Source organism: Mauremys mutica, chromosome 11 (assembly GCF_020497125.1).
Source record: "Mauremys mutica isolate MM-2020 ecotype Southern chromosome 11, ASM2049712v1, whole genome shotgun sequence".
NCBI lineage: Eukaryota > Metazoa > Chordata > Testudines > Geoemydidae > Mauremys > Mauremys mutica.
The window spans coordinates 6,069,631-6,083,533 of NC_059082.1; the positions used below are offsets into that span (position 1 = coordinate 6,069,631).

At 43.5% G+C, this 13,903-nt stretch overlaps 1 protein-coding gene across 1 annotated transcript in view; it reads left to right on the plus strand.

Annotated features, from left to right (window-relative positions):
* The window catches only part of MEGF11 (multiple EGF like domains 11), a 360,979-nt gene that overhangs the window by 314,210 nt on the left and 32,866 nt on the right, over positions 1-13,903 (plus strand). The window contains exons 20-22 of the mRNA XM_044980598.1: positions 2,745-2,873; positions 2,984-3,217; positions 10,868-10,986. Coding sequence (XP_044836533.1) covers positions 2,745-2,873; positions 2,984-3,217; positions 10,868-10,986 — 482 coding nt within the window. The remainder of the gene's footprint in view (positions 1-2,744; positions 2,874-2,983; positions 3,218-10,867; positions 10,987-13,903) is intronic.

Here is a 13,903-nt window from a genome sequence, read left to right on the forward strand (position 1 = left end):
AGGGCAGCCCTCCGAGTAACAAGTCCTCCCCTGCTTCCTCCTTGCGTCCATGGATTAGTAATTTATTCTTGGTGTATATTCTTGCCAGCAAGAAATTCACTGCTCAGTTATTCTGCCCAGTAACTGAGGTCGGGTGGGGAGGAGCAAGGGGGCTCTGCCCACTCCCTTTCCCACCCTGCCCGGGGAGGTGGCAAGCAGAGAAATTGCCTCACTTACTCCCATGTGCCTGGACCCAAGGTCCAAGTAGCCCACTTTGGGGATTTTTGCTCCTTAGTCTGAGTCAGAATGGAATCTAACTGAGCCATGGCGCTTTACACTCTGTTTTTGTTGTTTTTATTTCTTGTGTTTCATTGGTGTGAACCTAAGGAAAGTTTCGCTGTTATGGTGAAACTAGATCCAATGGACAATAGCCTGTTACCAGTAGCTCAAGTAAGTGCTTGGCAGTATTGGAAGGATGTGCATTGAACTAGAGGACTGAGTGAGTGTTTAACAATGGAATTCAATGACTTTGCAAGGATGCTGGCATTGGTGATTGTAATTGCCGTCAATTTCTTCCCGGCCTATTTAATACCAAGGGCCAAACAACTTCTTCTAACAACAAAGAGTAGGGTAGGGTATCCTGCATGTGTTGTACTTGAATAATTACCAGCTTGTCTAATGTAGTAAATCAGAAGAGAATTCCCACCCACTTATTTGAATTCCGAATATACGGTGAAATCCAGCTCATCTTCCTCATGACATTGGCCCAATTGATTTCTTTGCTTGCATACTGGTGTGCGCTTAGCTGATATTGTAGAGACAAGATGGGTGAGGCAATATCTGGACCAGCTTCTGTTGGTGAGCGAGACAAGCTTTTGAGCTTGCACAGAGCTCTGCTTCAGACGATATTGTAACATTTCTGCCAGAATTGCAAATAAAATCCTAGAAAATAATATCCGCGAGCTTCTAAGTATGTGTTCTTTTATTCATCCTTTTAGATATATGTGTATATATTGATGAGATGCATTAATATGTTTGCCTGTGTGTGCATGCAAGAACATGTGTAACTAGTTTGCTCAGTATGCTCAGTTAAAGATGGTGTACAAGAGGCTCATTGCCATCTTAGTTGTCCATTTGTATGCACACTCATTGCAACTGCGCATGCAGTAGGAACATAACCACATAGGAAATTCCATATTGGAACAGACCAGTGGTCTGTTCAATCCAGCATCCTGTCACCAATGGTGGCCAGTACCAGATGCTGCAGAGGAAGATGCAATAGGCATTTATGGGGTAACCTGCCTTCACTGAAGGCTTCCTTCTCCCCCATTAGTCGGAGCTTGCCCTATGCCCTGAAACCTAAGGGCTTCTGATGCTTCCCAAACTTGTTTTTATTTTTAATAGTTACAGTCACTCTCCATGTTCTTGATATCCTTACGAAAGGGTAAACTTTCTTGGGACCCTGCAAAGATCGGACACCGTAATTGAAGCATACAAATCCAAATACCGTTTTTGTACCTCATTCTGAAAACCTAGCCTTTGAGTTGATATAAAACTGTGCACTAATTAGAACAATTTTATTTTTCTCATCTAGAAATTTGCATGCATAATGCGAGAGAGAAACAATTGTATAACTTATTAAATGTGTTATGAATCATTATACAGATACTGGCTAATATTCAATACTTAATATCAACGTTTGGCTACAAGAAGTTACTTATCTAAGGTTGACATTGGGAAGGTAGCATCATGCTGTGACATTTGTTCATAGTAAAATATAGGAAGTCATATCTTAAAACCAGTAACATTTATTATAGAGAAACATAGCAACTGTATATATATATTCAATAATGCGCCTTCTCTATATAAAGTAGTAGGAGTTGCCAGAACTTGTTTACGGGCTTTCTTTCAATTTGTTATTGAATGTTGCCTGAAGAAGCATAATAAGCTGCCTACAGATTTATTGTAATAGGCCATCATGGTAATTGTATGAATAAATTTCTCAGTTAGACATTCAATCATTTTGTCTGTGATAGAAATACAAGAAGTCTAATATCATATAAGCAGAGTAAACCAAACCATTCAGATGCTCAATTTTGTAATTCAATCTGCACTATTCTGTCTATCTTTTGGTATTAGTGGAGGTAATTATGAATGTATGTGGTCTTTTAGTAAAAATCTATTGGGTTCTTATAAATATACATTAAAAATCACATTTGCAACTCTTCTGGAAAAGTTCTACAGAATTTAATGGAGAATGATAACCTCTGTCTAGAATTTTTAAACCTCTTCTGAAATTCTGTAGAATGGACCTGTAGACACTTAATGCAATTGCTAGGGAGATCTTTTCATTTCTGTAGAACCTTATCGATTTCATCCCCATAAAGTCCTATCAGACTATTCCAGAAGTAAAATTAAAACCCACTAACTAGCACACCAGGCTGCTATTGTTGTTTGTTTGTGTTACCATAGCCCCTAAGAGTCCTAGTCATGGACCAGGACCCCAGTGTGCTAGGCACTGTACAAACACAGAACAAAAAGACAGACCCTACCCCAAAGAGCTTACAGTCCTAAGGATAAGACAGGAGACAATGGTGGATACAGACAGGTAGGGTTGTACAAGGGAACAATAAATATAGAATATTTACCTCCTGGATTAAAAGATTAAGATGAACGCTGTCGGTGAAATCCTGGCCCCATTGATGTCAAGCTCAGATTTCCCCCTTCCTTGATAAAAGTAATAAGGTTCTCTCCAATCCTTACAGAGTGCCCACCTGGATCATTCGGTTATGGTTGCAAACAGCTATGTGAATGCATGAATAATGCTACATGTGATCATGTCACTGGTACATGCTACTGTAGTCCAGGCTTCAAAGGAATCAGGTGCGATCAAGGTATGATGAAATTCTGTGCTTTAAAAAAAAAAGCACTTTCTTAAAACATAAACCTTGAAATATGACTTGTGCTATTCAATTTACAGTGTGTTATGAATTATTTTTAACAGCGGCTCTTATGATGGAAGAATTAAATCCCTATACTAAAATTAGCCCCGCTCTCGGATCAGAGAGGCACTCAGTGGGAGCAATCATTGGAATTATTATTCTCCTTCTGATTATTATGGTTTTGCTGGCACTGTTCGTGTGGTATCGACGGAAACAGAAGGAGAAGGGGCATGACATGCCAAGTGTATCTTACACACCAGCCATGAGGATCACTAATACAGATTACTCACTTTCTGGTAAGGGTCTTTTTATGTTAATCAAATGAGGATTCACATTACTCTCAGTTGGAAAAAATGAGTTTGTTGTGTACAATATGTAGCACTTTGCTTCAGGAATGATTGTACCTATATTCTTCCTCCAAATGTTGTGAGCTTTTACACTCACTAAGGGATTGGGGGGCACGCCTAACACACAGCTTGATATCAACTAGGTAGCATGTGAAAAAATAACTACAGTATACTGCCAGGGACCATGGCATGATGTGTGCAGTGTTTAATATATAGGGGCCGAGCCCAGCAGCCCTTACACGGACTGCATTCCCCATTGAAGTCAGTAGGAGTTTCCCCTGGGAGGACCTGCAGGATCCAGATTATTAAAGTGAGGAACAGGATGACTGTGTTAATCGTGGGATTTTATCTGACAGTGGCATCTTCTGTTTTGGGAGGGAAGATTTGCCCCCTCCCAGTTGGTGTCACCTTCTTCTCGGCAGCCCCTGTCTGCCAACCTCTTACCAGCTGATGAAGATGTGTGAGAGAAAAACCAAGCTCTTGTGATGGGTCTAAAGGGAGCGTTAATAGCTGGGCAGTTCTGCTCATTTGTTTTTTTTTATCTCCAGTAGTTGGAGGAAGCTCTTCTTGATGGCTTGGTTAGGTTTTGGAGAAATTTACCTTTTCTTTAGTGACCTTTTCCCCGCTCTCGGTTCTTCCTTCACTAATATAAAGTAGGATGCTCCATGGTGAATTCTCTGCTGGAAGGTTGTATCCTGCCCCCTGTAGGGAGCTCCCTGTAAGCATTAGCCCTCTAGCTGTGGTTTGTCCCTTAAATGGCTGAGAGGCTGGAACTCCTGCTCTTGAGGTGAACAGAGGCTTCAGGAACTGGTGGAGACAGATCTAGCACGTGTGTTTTCACCAGTCCTGCATTGCCCTCGGAGTCCTGCTACTCTTTGCTGTGTCTGACTTGCAGTAGCCCCCGTGGTGACATGGAGAAATCATGCCCTGTGTGGAAGGAATTCTTTTGGGTGTGAATTGCTGCCAGTTTGTGGACTATTAAAGATATGGAAGGGGGCCTGTCCGTGTCCAGCAAAGTCAGAGCTGGTCAGCCTCACAACTTGGATGTGTTCAGGTGCTGGGTTCTACAAAGGTATCAAGACTTCAGTTCTGATGGCATGTGCACGCTTCGCTAGCCTAGAACCATAGGGTTACAAGTTGACCACAAGGGTCATCTAGGCTAACCCCCAAAGATGAGATGAGATGATATGCAACATCTCAGACTTTGGCTTCTCATCCACTCAGTCTGAGCTCTTCTCTGGTCCACCTAGCCTTCCTTACCTGATAGCTACAAGATAAAATCCGCCGACAATAATCCTTGGATCCCCTCTGCCTATCTCTCTTGTTGGATTTTAGTCACAATGTACGTATCTCTCTGATGGAGCTGCCTATTTGGGTAGCCTGTAATGTGGGACAGTTGCCAAAGAGGGCTCCTCTGACCATCAGGCCAGAGACCAGCACAGCTTGGCATGCAATTTGCCACTTCAACAGGATAAGAAGAGCCAAGCTGTGAACCCCCAATAAGAGAAGTGTTGCAACAGGGCTGACGGTGAATAGTTATGAAGTCAAAGCCGGCCAACCCTCCCCTAAGTGGAGAGGAACGTTCTGATCTTCTCAGACATTCGTTTTCTTTCAGGTTGGTTTTAATTTCTTTAGAAGGTTTAATCAACTTAATATATTTTTTTGGTTTTATAATTAATGGCACCCAGTATGTGCAAGAGGCGCATTGGAAAATAGAGGAATATTGCTGTAGTTTTAAATTGCTGGGCAGAGCTGGTCCAGCCAGAGAGCGGAGTGAGAATTGCACCCGTTTCCTTTCCTCTTCGATTTGCTGCAAATGGAGAACTTTCTCAGTTAAACCTGATGGCCTCCCAGTCGGACGTTCTTCATCAAGTCAAAAGATCTGCTAGTGCTGGGAGTGAACACTGCCTCTCTCACCCCTGCAAGTTACACCTAACAGACAACTCCTCTGCCCATGGCACGTAGACAGAGCCGTTAAGATTGTGGCAGCCCAGGCCTTGCTTTCGCAGGCTGCTGAATTTCTTTACACCACATTCTCCATCCCTCCCCAACTTGTAACTTTCCATCCCAGGACTCATTATGCCCTCGTCACTTGTACCTGTTGGCCTAGCTCTTGAGCAGCTGCACGTGCAGAGGGAAAGGGCCATGCGGATGGGTGACTTCCAGGCTGCTGCACAAATAGATGAGCTCTACATCTTCCACATGCTGCAGCGTCTGGGACACCTTCAGGACCTGGTGCAAGGATAGAAAATAAACATGAGACAGTCGTGCCCTGTTCCAGGGTGGCCCAGTTACAGGCTGACGTGCCAGCTCCTTGTTGTTCCAAGGAGCGGATACTGGGGCTCGGCGTCATTGTCTAGGCTTCCCTAGAGGGACGCTGGATAATAATTACTTTAGTTCTTCCAAGTCCAGCTCATCCTGTCCGGGGGAAGCTAAAGCTGGGGGGAGGGGGTTAGGTTTGGGTCTGGGTTCGGGTGTTTTTTGAATTTTTCCTTGTATGATTTTTTGACAGTAGAATTGTTATTGCTCAGGAGCCTGTAACTGAGCAGGGTCTGCCAACCCTTTTCGCTGGGGTCACAAGAACAGTGCTTTCCCTCCTCGCCCCGCATCTCCGTGTGCTGGTGGGAGGATAGACCATGCTGTCTGACCTGGCCGTTCTAGCCGCTCTCTTTGTGAAAATCTCCTGTTGGTGTCAAAAATAGTTCTGCAGAGCTGGCCTTCGTTTTCATAGGGCCTGATGCGAAGTAACACATGGGGACTCCATGCAACTCCCTGCCCACTTACGACTGGGCCCGTCAACTCCTCCCCCAGCTATCTTCTGCCTGTCTGTAACGCCCTGAACTTTGACCCTTCCCTCACCTGTTTGGGATGCTCAGCAACTTCTGCTGCCTACTCCTTCTATAGCCCAGAAAGCCAGGAGGTGGAGCACAGAGAAGGAAATAGGGGGCTAGCGATTCAGACAGGAGCACAGATAGGGAAGGCTGGCAGTCTGGCTGGAGGGGTGTGGTGGGGCCGGGGGCATGTGGTGGGAAGAGGACAGTGAACCTTGAGGATAGGACTTAAAGGTTTTTAAGGTCAGGCTTGGCAAAGCCCTGGCTGGGATGATTTAATTGGGGATTGCTCCTGCTGTGAGCAGGGGGTTGGACTAGATACCTCCTGAGGTCCCTTCCAACCCTGAGATTCTATGACTTCAGTGCCACCACTCATGTCACATACACCTCAGGCTGACACTGGAATTCTGTACATGGGTTGAGGGCACAATAGGATAAGGTTATTTCTGCGCACTCCTGGGTACCTACAGTGACTCTCTAGTCGTCCTCACCTATATGGAGCAGCTTCTTACCTAGCCGTAGCCACGCTGCCACCGGCTAGGAAGTATGAAGCTTCAGTGCCCAGGGACGTCAGTGGGAATTTGGCTGAATAAAGACTGCATGATCAAGCCCTAAGTGGGTCAGCTCCACAACATGGTTATCCTCTGTGCTGTGCACAAATTGTGATGCCAAGACCATTATTTTGCTAGTTTCCTTTAGTGGCCTAGGGCTGCTCCTGTGTCTGGAGTCTGTGTCTGCTCCCTTTCGGCTCGCTGGCTCCCAGAGATGTAGAGTAAACAGTGAAATTCCTTTCCAAAGTCACACATTATTTTAGTTCTGAAAGATGGTGTTAGAGCTTTGACTTTTAAACATTATTGAGGCCAAAAATCCATGCTCATGTGTAGTGGGGATTATAAAAACAGAGGGCCCCATGGGCAACCCTTAGACTATTTTGCATCAGTGGACAAAGAATGTGGCAGTAAAATAGACTCTCTGCTCTCAGGTCTGCCTGGCTAACGATGGGAAAGAGCGCTATCCCAGGCAGGGAGAGCAAAATATTGGATCTAAACTGCATCACGTGGATCTGAAAGCAGAAGTTCTCCCCGAAGCTTGAAAGCAAGTACATACGCCCAAAGATGAGAACTGTACACTCACTTCTGGTGGAGTATTTTAAACCACATATCACAGAACCAGAGCTATAAGTCACATTATTTTTACTGTGTCTGAGGGTCTGTCTACACTACAATTAAAAAAACCTGCGGCTGGCCCGTGCTAGCCAACTCGGGCTTACTGGGCTTGGGCTCAGGCTAAGGGCTCGATTAATTTGCAATGGAGAGATTTGGGCCCATACTGCAGCCCAAGCTCTAGGATCTTCCCACCTCACAGGGTCTTAGAGCCGGGGCTCCAACCCGAGCCCAAACATCTACACTGTAATTAAACAGCCTCATAGCCCGAGCCCTGCAAGCCTCAGTCAGCTGGCATGGGCCAGCCGCTGGTTTCTAATTGCAGTATAAACAGCCCCATAATGCTTTAGAGCTGAGGGGGGTTTCGTTTCTATGATATAGTTTAAGGATTCCTCCAACTACATGTTTTTGTTCATTTGTTTGCACTAAGGGTGAGGACCAGCACGAAGTCCTACGGGGCTAAGTGGTGTCCAGGGCTGTGGAGGCTCTTGGCTCAGGGGTGAGTTACACCCCAAAACCCCCTAATTGTGCAAGCACCACCCTGATAAGTAAAACTGACCCCGCTCCTGCTGCGAAGAGTTCACAGTATAACAAAGACCTTTACAGATGAGGGTCCTGATGCTGCCGTGTGATCTGCTAGCACCAGCCCTCACAGTCAGAGTCCATATGCTCCCATGAGTCTCTGCCTCGGTGCAGGAGTCTGCTGCAGCAGATCCTATCCCAGGATCATGGCCAAGTGATGGAAGAAAACAATACACTGGTGTGTGGTTTGTTTTTTAATTATTTCATTGCTTCCAAATTCCCTCTTTTGTTACCAGACTCTGTGCCTGGCTGCCACTGCCTCACTTTGAATTCTTCAGCCTGATTTCACCAGGGGACATGCGTGAGCAGATCCTTGTGTCCTCCTGTTGTCCCACTGTCATCACCAAGACTCTGGATCGTTACGCCTGTACAGTGTCCCATTGAAGTCCGGGAAGGGGGCTGGTGTTGATCCTGCTAGGTGCTGATAGAGGTGCTGGAACTACGGTGCTGTGGGGGCACTGCTGGACCCCTTGGCTTGAAGTGGTTTCCATCATATACAGGGTTCACAGTTTGGTTCAATGGCTCTCAGCACCCCCACTATACAAATTGTTCCATCACCCCTGGGTGCTGAGCACTCTGGCCCTGATCCAGGCGCTAATGGGACTACTCATGCAGTTTAAGTGTTTTTACTGGATTGGGGCTGGAATGCTCAGTACCTTCCAGAATTGAGCCCAGCCTCTCATGCTTGTGTGGAGATCTTCATGGACCCCTTAGCAGGATAGATCCTTCCATACTAATGTGCATTAATCCTAGCCTGGCATCCCTGGGTTTTCACAGTTTGGAATGGATATAAGCCTTGCCTGAGATAAGTTGTTTTTCAATAGGGACAGGAGTTGATCTGCACTTGATGAATTTTCAGCCAGCATTTATTAGTGCTTCTTGAACAAGTGTGTAGAAATCGGACACTGCTAGTCAAGGTGAATCAGCTTATGCGGATACTTAATGGAATTGCATAGAAGTTGTCATTCTGAGTATGTGGTAGTGCCAGTAGTAAAGGAAGAAAAGATTTTTGGCAATTCAAACTCATGTATTTATCTCTCAGTGAATACAGACTCATTAATCCAGCACTGAGTTTGGTATTCAGGCAGCCTGGTAACACTTTTTCAGCTGCTTTTAGCTACTGGTTCTTCTCAGATATGAAAAGGGGCATTACAGATAACAGTGAGGGTTACATGTCAATATCACTCAGCTGGTTGCATTCACCTCTAGGCCAGGAGGTTATGGATTCAAGTCTGTAACTGGGACATACACAATACTGACACGTACTTCAGTGAAGCTCTCAGGAGTACTGCCCCATCTGATCTTTTGTAGAGGCTGTCTCAGTGAAAGCTAAAGACCCAAGTATCCTGGAGAACATTCAGTCTCTCAGTAAAGCAGGTTCAAGGCTGTGTGTGAAGTACTTTATTTCTGATGAGCACATAATGGCTACCACATTTGTGCTCCAGTTGCAGTTCTTGTTTGCAGTCACACAGTGGTGGCCATGTCTTGTTAAATTTGATTGTAAATGTCACAGAATTATAGTCCTAAGAGATGGAAAGGTCCTGGCAGGCCATCTATGCTCCCTGTCCCCTGCAATGTGCAGCATTGTCCATACTGTATATTCACTCTGGATCTGTCTGTCTGCATATTTAGATACTTATATAGCCCCTTGCACTGTCATAGCTGAATACTTAGGGGAAAGAGTTTAGTTATTCAGGTGCTGTGGTTAAAGACAAATGCACAAATCCTATCTGAAGGAGGTTAAATACAAAGACCTGTAAACAAAACACTGTGTAAGACATGACCAGAATACAGTACACCAACTTTAATCCTTCAGGCCTGGAATCACTATACTCTGGTGTGATGTATTTTGTTGGCAATAGGTTCACAACAAATATCTGAAACGAAAAGGTTGTATCACAGTTAATGCAAGAATTCAGCTCTGTATTGCAGCCAAAGTATATTTGCTGCCATCAACTGTTCACTAAATTGCTCTGGGTGATCCAGCAACAAGTCTGCATTGTCAAAGGTGTAGGTTCATGTGTGGCCTCTTTACTCTGTATTCTGCCCTAGCACTTCTGTTATGTGCACAGTACAGATGAAACCCTACAGCTGAATCCTTTGCAAACTAGATCTCCACAAGATGTCAGCAGAGCAGAGTACATGTTCACACGAATACGCACATGTGTTGGGTAAAACTAATCCGTTTGCTCTTTACAGACTATTACTCCGTTTGCCTGTTGTGCTGTTTCTTTTTTAACCTTTCTAACCTATCCTCCTTTCCTTTGCTATTCAAAGTCACATTTCAACAATTTATTGTTAAACTGAAAAAAAAAATCTGGATTGGTGTTTACAGGAGAACTGCCAATATAGATACCATGCTACTCTTTGTAAAATATTTTGTACAATGAATAAGTGTGTTCTTAATTAACAAAAGAAATACAGAAATGTGCCTTTAACTCACCAATACAGTTACTGATGTTTGCATTTCAGTGGTATAGCACTCCTTCCTTTAAGCCTTTGATCAAAGACAACTATAGAAAATATGTTTAACCCTTGGTACAGACATTTACAGGACCTTTCTTTCTAATATTATACACTCATAATAAAAGGTTGTAATTAAATGTTCATAAATATTATTTTCATTAATGGTTAGATGGTTTAATCTATAGAAGAAAGTGTGCGATAGACTTGCCATTCTCCAAGTTTTGCATTTCATCTTTAAAATATAATGCACTTTGTCTACCAGAAAATAGTTTTATTTTTTATTGATGATCTTCAAAAAGATAAAACTACATGCTCCTTAAATATTTTGCTTTTGTGGCTGATTTGTAATCAGTTGTATGTTAATAGTAAAGAACTTCACACCATCCTTAGGTCAATTCAAAATAATTTAACTGATCTGGAAATTTATGATGTATCTACTAGTGTGTGCTTATCAGTTTCTGGGACCTGATCTTCCTTAAAGTGTATTACCCATTTGCGACTTCCAAATTATCTTTATGGCTTCCAAAGTATTTTGTGATGACTTGTTTTCTTCCCAGATGTATCTCAAGGTAGCGGCAGTGTACATTGTTTTTCCAATCCAAGCTACCACACTCTGTCATGTGGTGTGACTTCACGCTTCTTTACCAATAATCTGGATGGAAACAGCTCCAGTAAGGTAGATATTATCACACCCCAATGTAGCAATGTTCTTATCAGTTCAAGGAAATATACCAACGTAATGCCTTTTGACTGCTGCTTTCTCCCAGCCTGATTTTAACATTCTAATAATGAAGAATCCTAATGCTTCACCCTAAGTTACACAAAAAAGTCTGCTGTCCCATATGCGTATCTGCATGATCTCTGTGCATGGTAATTGGAGCTTCAGCATCTGCAACAAGGGGACAATAGACCTCAACATTTTAGCAATCTGAGTTTACTTCATGGAAAAACTAACGAATAGCTGTGCTGGCATTTATTTAAATTTAAATCTCCACTTCTTAATAAAACAAAAGTAAATGAATGAGCCATAAATACAGTAAGCCATATAACTTCACTGTTAGTTGTTTAACTCATGGATCCCTCTGGAGAATACCCAGATGTAAAGGAAAGTTGCAAGACGTTATCTAGCCCCTTGGTGAACGTGATGCTATTCTAAGGGAGCGCCAGCAGCTCTGCTGATACTCACTGCTGTTCAGTGGGGGTTCTTTCAGGTCGAGTGTAATACCCTTACATTGTGCAGTGTCTTACTCAACACATGCCCATGGACTTTAGTTGGACTTATTCACAGGGTAAGGTACTACTCACTGTGATTAACGGGTTCAGAATGTGGCACCTTGGCATGACATTTAGACGCTGTTCGTCGGTGAGAATACCTCTTCCTGTGGGGCCACACCAAGCAAGCAGTTATTTTAGGAAAAAGTCGTAATTGATTTAACTGGGGATGTCTGCTCAAAAAGTGATGGTACGCTGTGGTCCATGTCATTCTGATCAAATGTGGCTCTTCTAACCAGAAAGCCACCAGGGCAATATTAAGAAAAAAAGAGTTTTACTACTGCACGCATCCTCCCTCCTGAATACTCAAAGAAAATCTCATTCCAACATAATAGAAAAGTTAAGGCAGATATTTAAATAATGGAACTGCCTTTTCAATAGATTGATTGATTTTTGTTAATAATGCATTCTTTTTTACATGTAGATGCCCCCCTCCACATTATACGCTTTTGCGCCCCAGATTGAAAGTGCAAATGCTAATAGTTGTCAAAATTGAGGTTCATCTCCACGGGCGTGAGCCTTCCCAGCTAATCCTTCTGAAATAATCGCAATGAATTCTGAAAAGGTCAAAGCAAGCACCTAGCTTGGTTTCCCAGCCTGCAGTGCCAGTTTGTCTCCTCGCCTCTTAAAATATTCAGCTGCTGGAAGGAAATAAAACCCAGAGAACATTTCAGACCAGACTGGAAGCCATTTCCTTTCCTTTACTGCCCTCTGTCAATCATTCAGTTAAAAGGTTGTCACAGTGTTTTAAATGGAAAAACAACGGATTTTATATTTTTCTTAGAGTACTTGTCAAAAATATATGGCCTGGCTTTTCTTTTCGGTTCCCCACTGTCTTACTTATTCATGAGAAGGTGCTACAGCGTTGTATTAGCTAGGCTGGCCTCGAATATGCTGCTTCTCTATGCAGGTTTCTAGACAAGTAAGGCAAAAGAGCATATAAATCCCCTAACGGCCACCTTAACGATTTTCATTTCCTAATCAGTTTGTCTGATGCCATCCCCGCTCTCTGCAGTGAAATGTGCACACTTTGTACTCGGAGTACATATCTATTTACAGTGCGGGCTGGGGTCACAACAGTCCCAGGGACAGAGCACAAGAAAGCACAAGAAGAAAATGACAGGAATTCCCTGGGGTGTTGAGTGTGCCTGGACCAGAGCAAGTGGGATTTCTAACCATCCCTGCACGCGATAAGAGGCAGCAGGCCTTTGGGGCACGGAGCTGGAGCTGTTCCAAGATTTCCTTATTGGAGGGCAGGGGACAACCTGGGTGGAGGGGTGAGAGAAGAGGACAAACCTTGGTCCAGGTTAGGAACTCTGTCTCTCTCTAGTGCGGTCTCTCTCTCCTCATCTCTCCCTTCCTCCCACTACCCGTCTCTTCTTTTTCACTCCCTCTCCTGCTCCCTGTTGTCCCTTCCCTTATTATCCTTTCCATTCCCCCCTCTTATCCCTTTACCTGTGTCCTGTCTCATCCCCCTGCATTTTCTCCATCTTCCACCCTCTCGCCTGTTTTCTCTCCTCCCCCAGTCCCTGTCCTATGTCCCTGTTTCCCCCCTACTTGGCGTAGCTTGCAGGCAGCTGCAGCAGCAGAAAGTCAGGTTCACTGAATGTGAGAGAGGTCAGGATGTTGACTACTTTGCTATCCTTAAGCTTCTTCAAAAATTCCATCCTTGTCAGATTGCAAATGGTTGCCCCGATAGTCCTAGTGCTGTTTATACTCGCGCTAGACTCTCGTTGATCTCAGTGGAAGTTTTGCCCAGATAAGAACTAGATTTCTGCCTTATATAAGTTGATATGCTAGGACTTTTTTCATTGGGAAAATTTACTGTAAGGGGGAAAAAATTCCAAAACCAGTTGCCCTCCACGGAAGATGAAAAGCATATTCCATCTTTGCAGAAAATAACAACTTAACGTACCACAAAAAGACAGTTGTAATCAGACTTCACACAATTGCTGCATTGTAAAAACTCAGAAATGGCCCAAAACTATTCAATTTAAAAAAAATAAAAATCAGTTCTGGTCCAAAGCTCTTCATGTCCAGTTTTCGTTCAGTGGGCTGAGTTTAAATGGGCTTGGAAGGATTAGATTTTTATCAGTGAATGCCAGTAAACGTCACTCACTGTACACACACACCAACCAACAAAAAATACTTCCATTGACAATAATCAAAATTTACCGATAGGCAAAGTAAGAAAAATGCAGCTTGAGAACTTAGGGTTTGATTTAAGGATATTTACTTTACAGATTTTGACATGTGATATTGACAAATTGTATTTTGCCAGTGTTAAAGCTTTTATCTTTTGAATCTCAATGTCTGTTGTC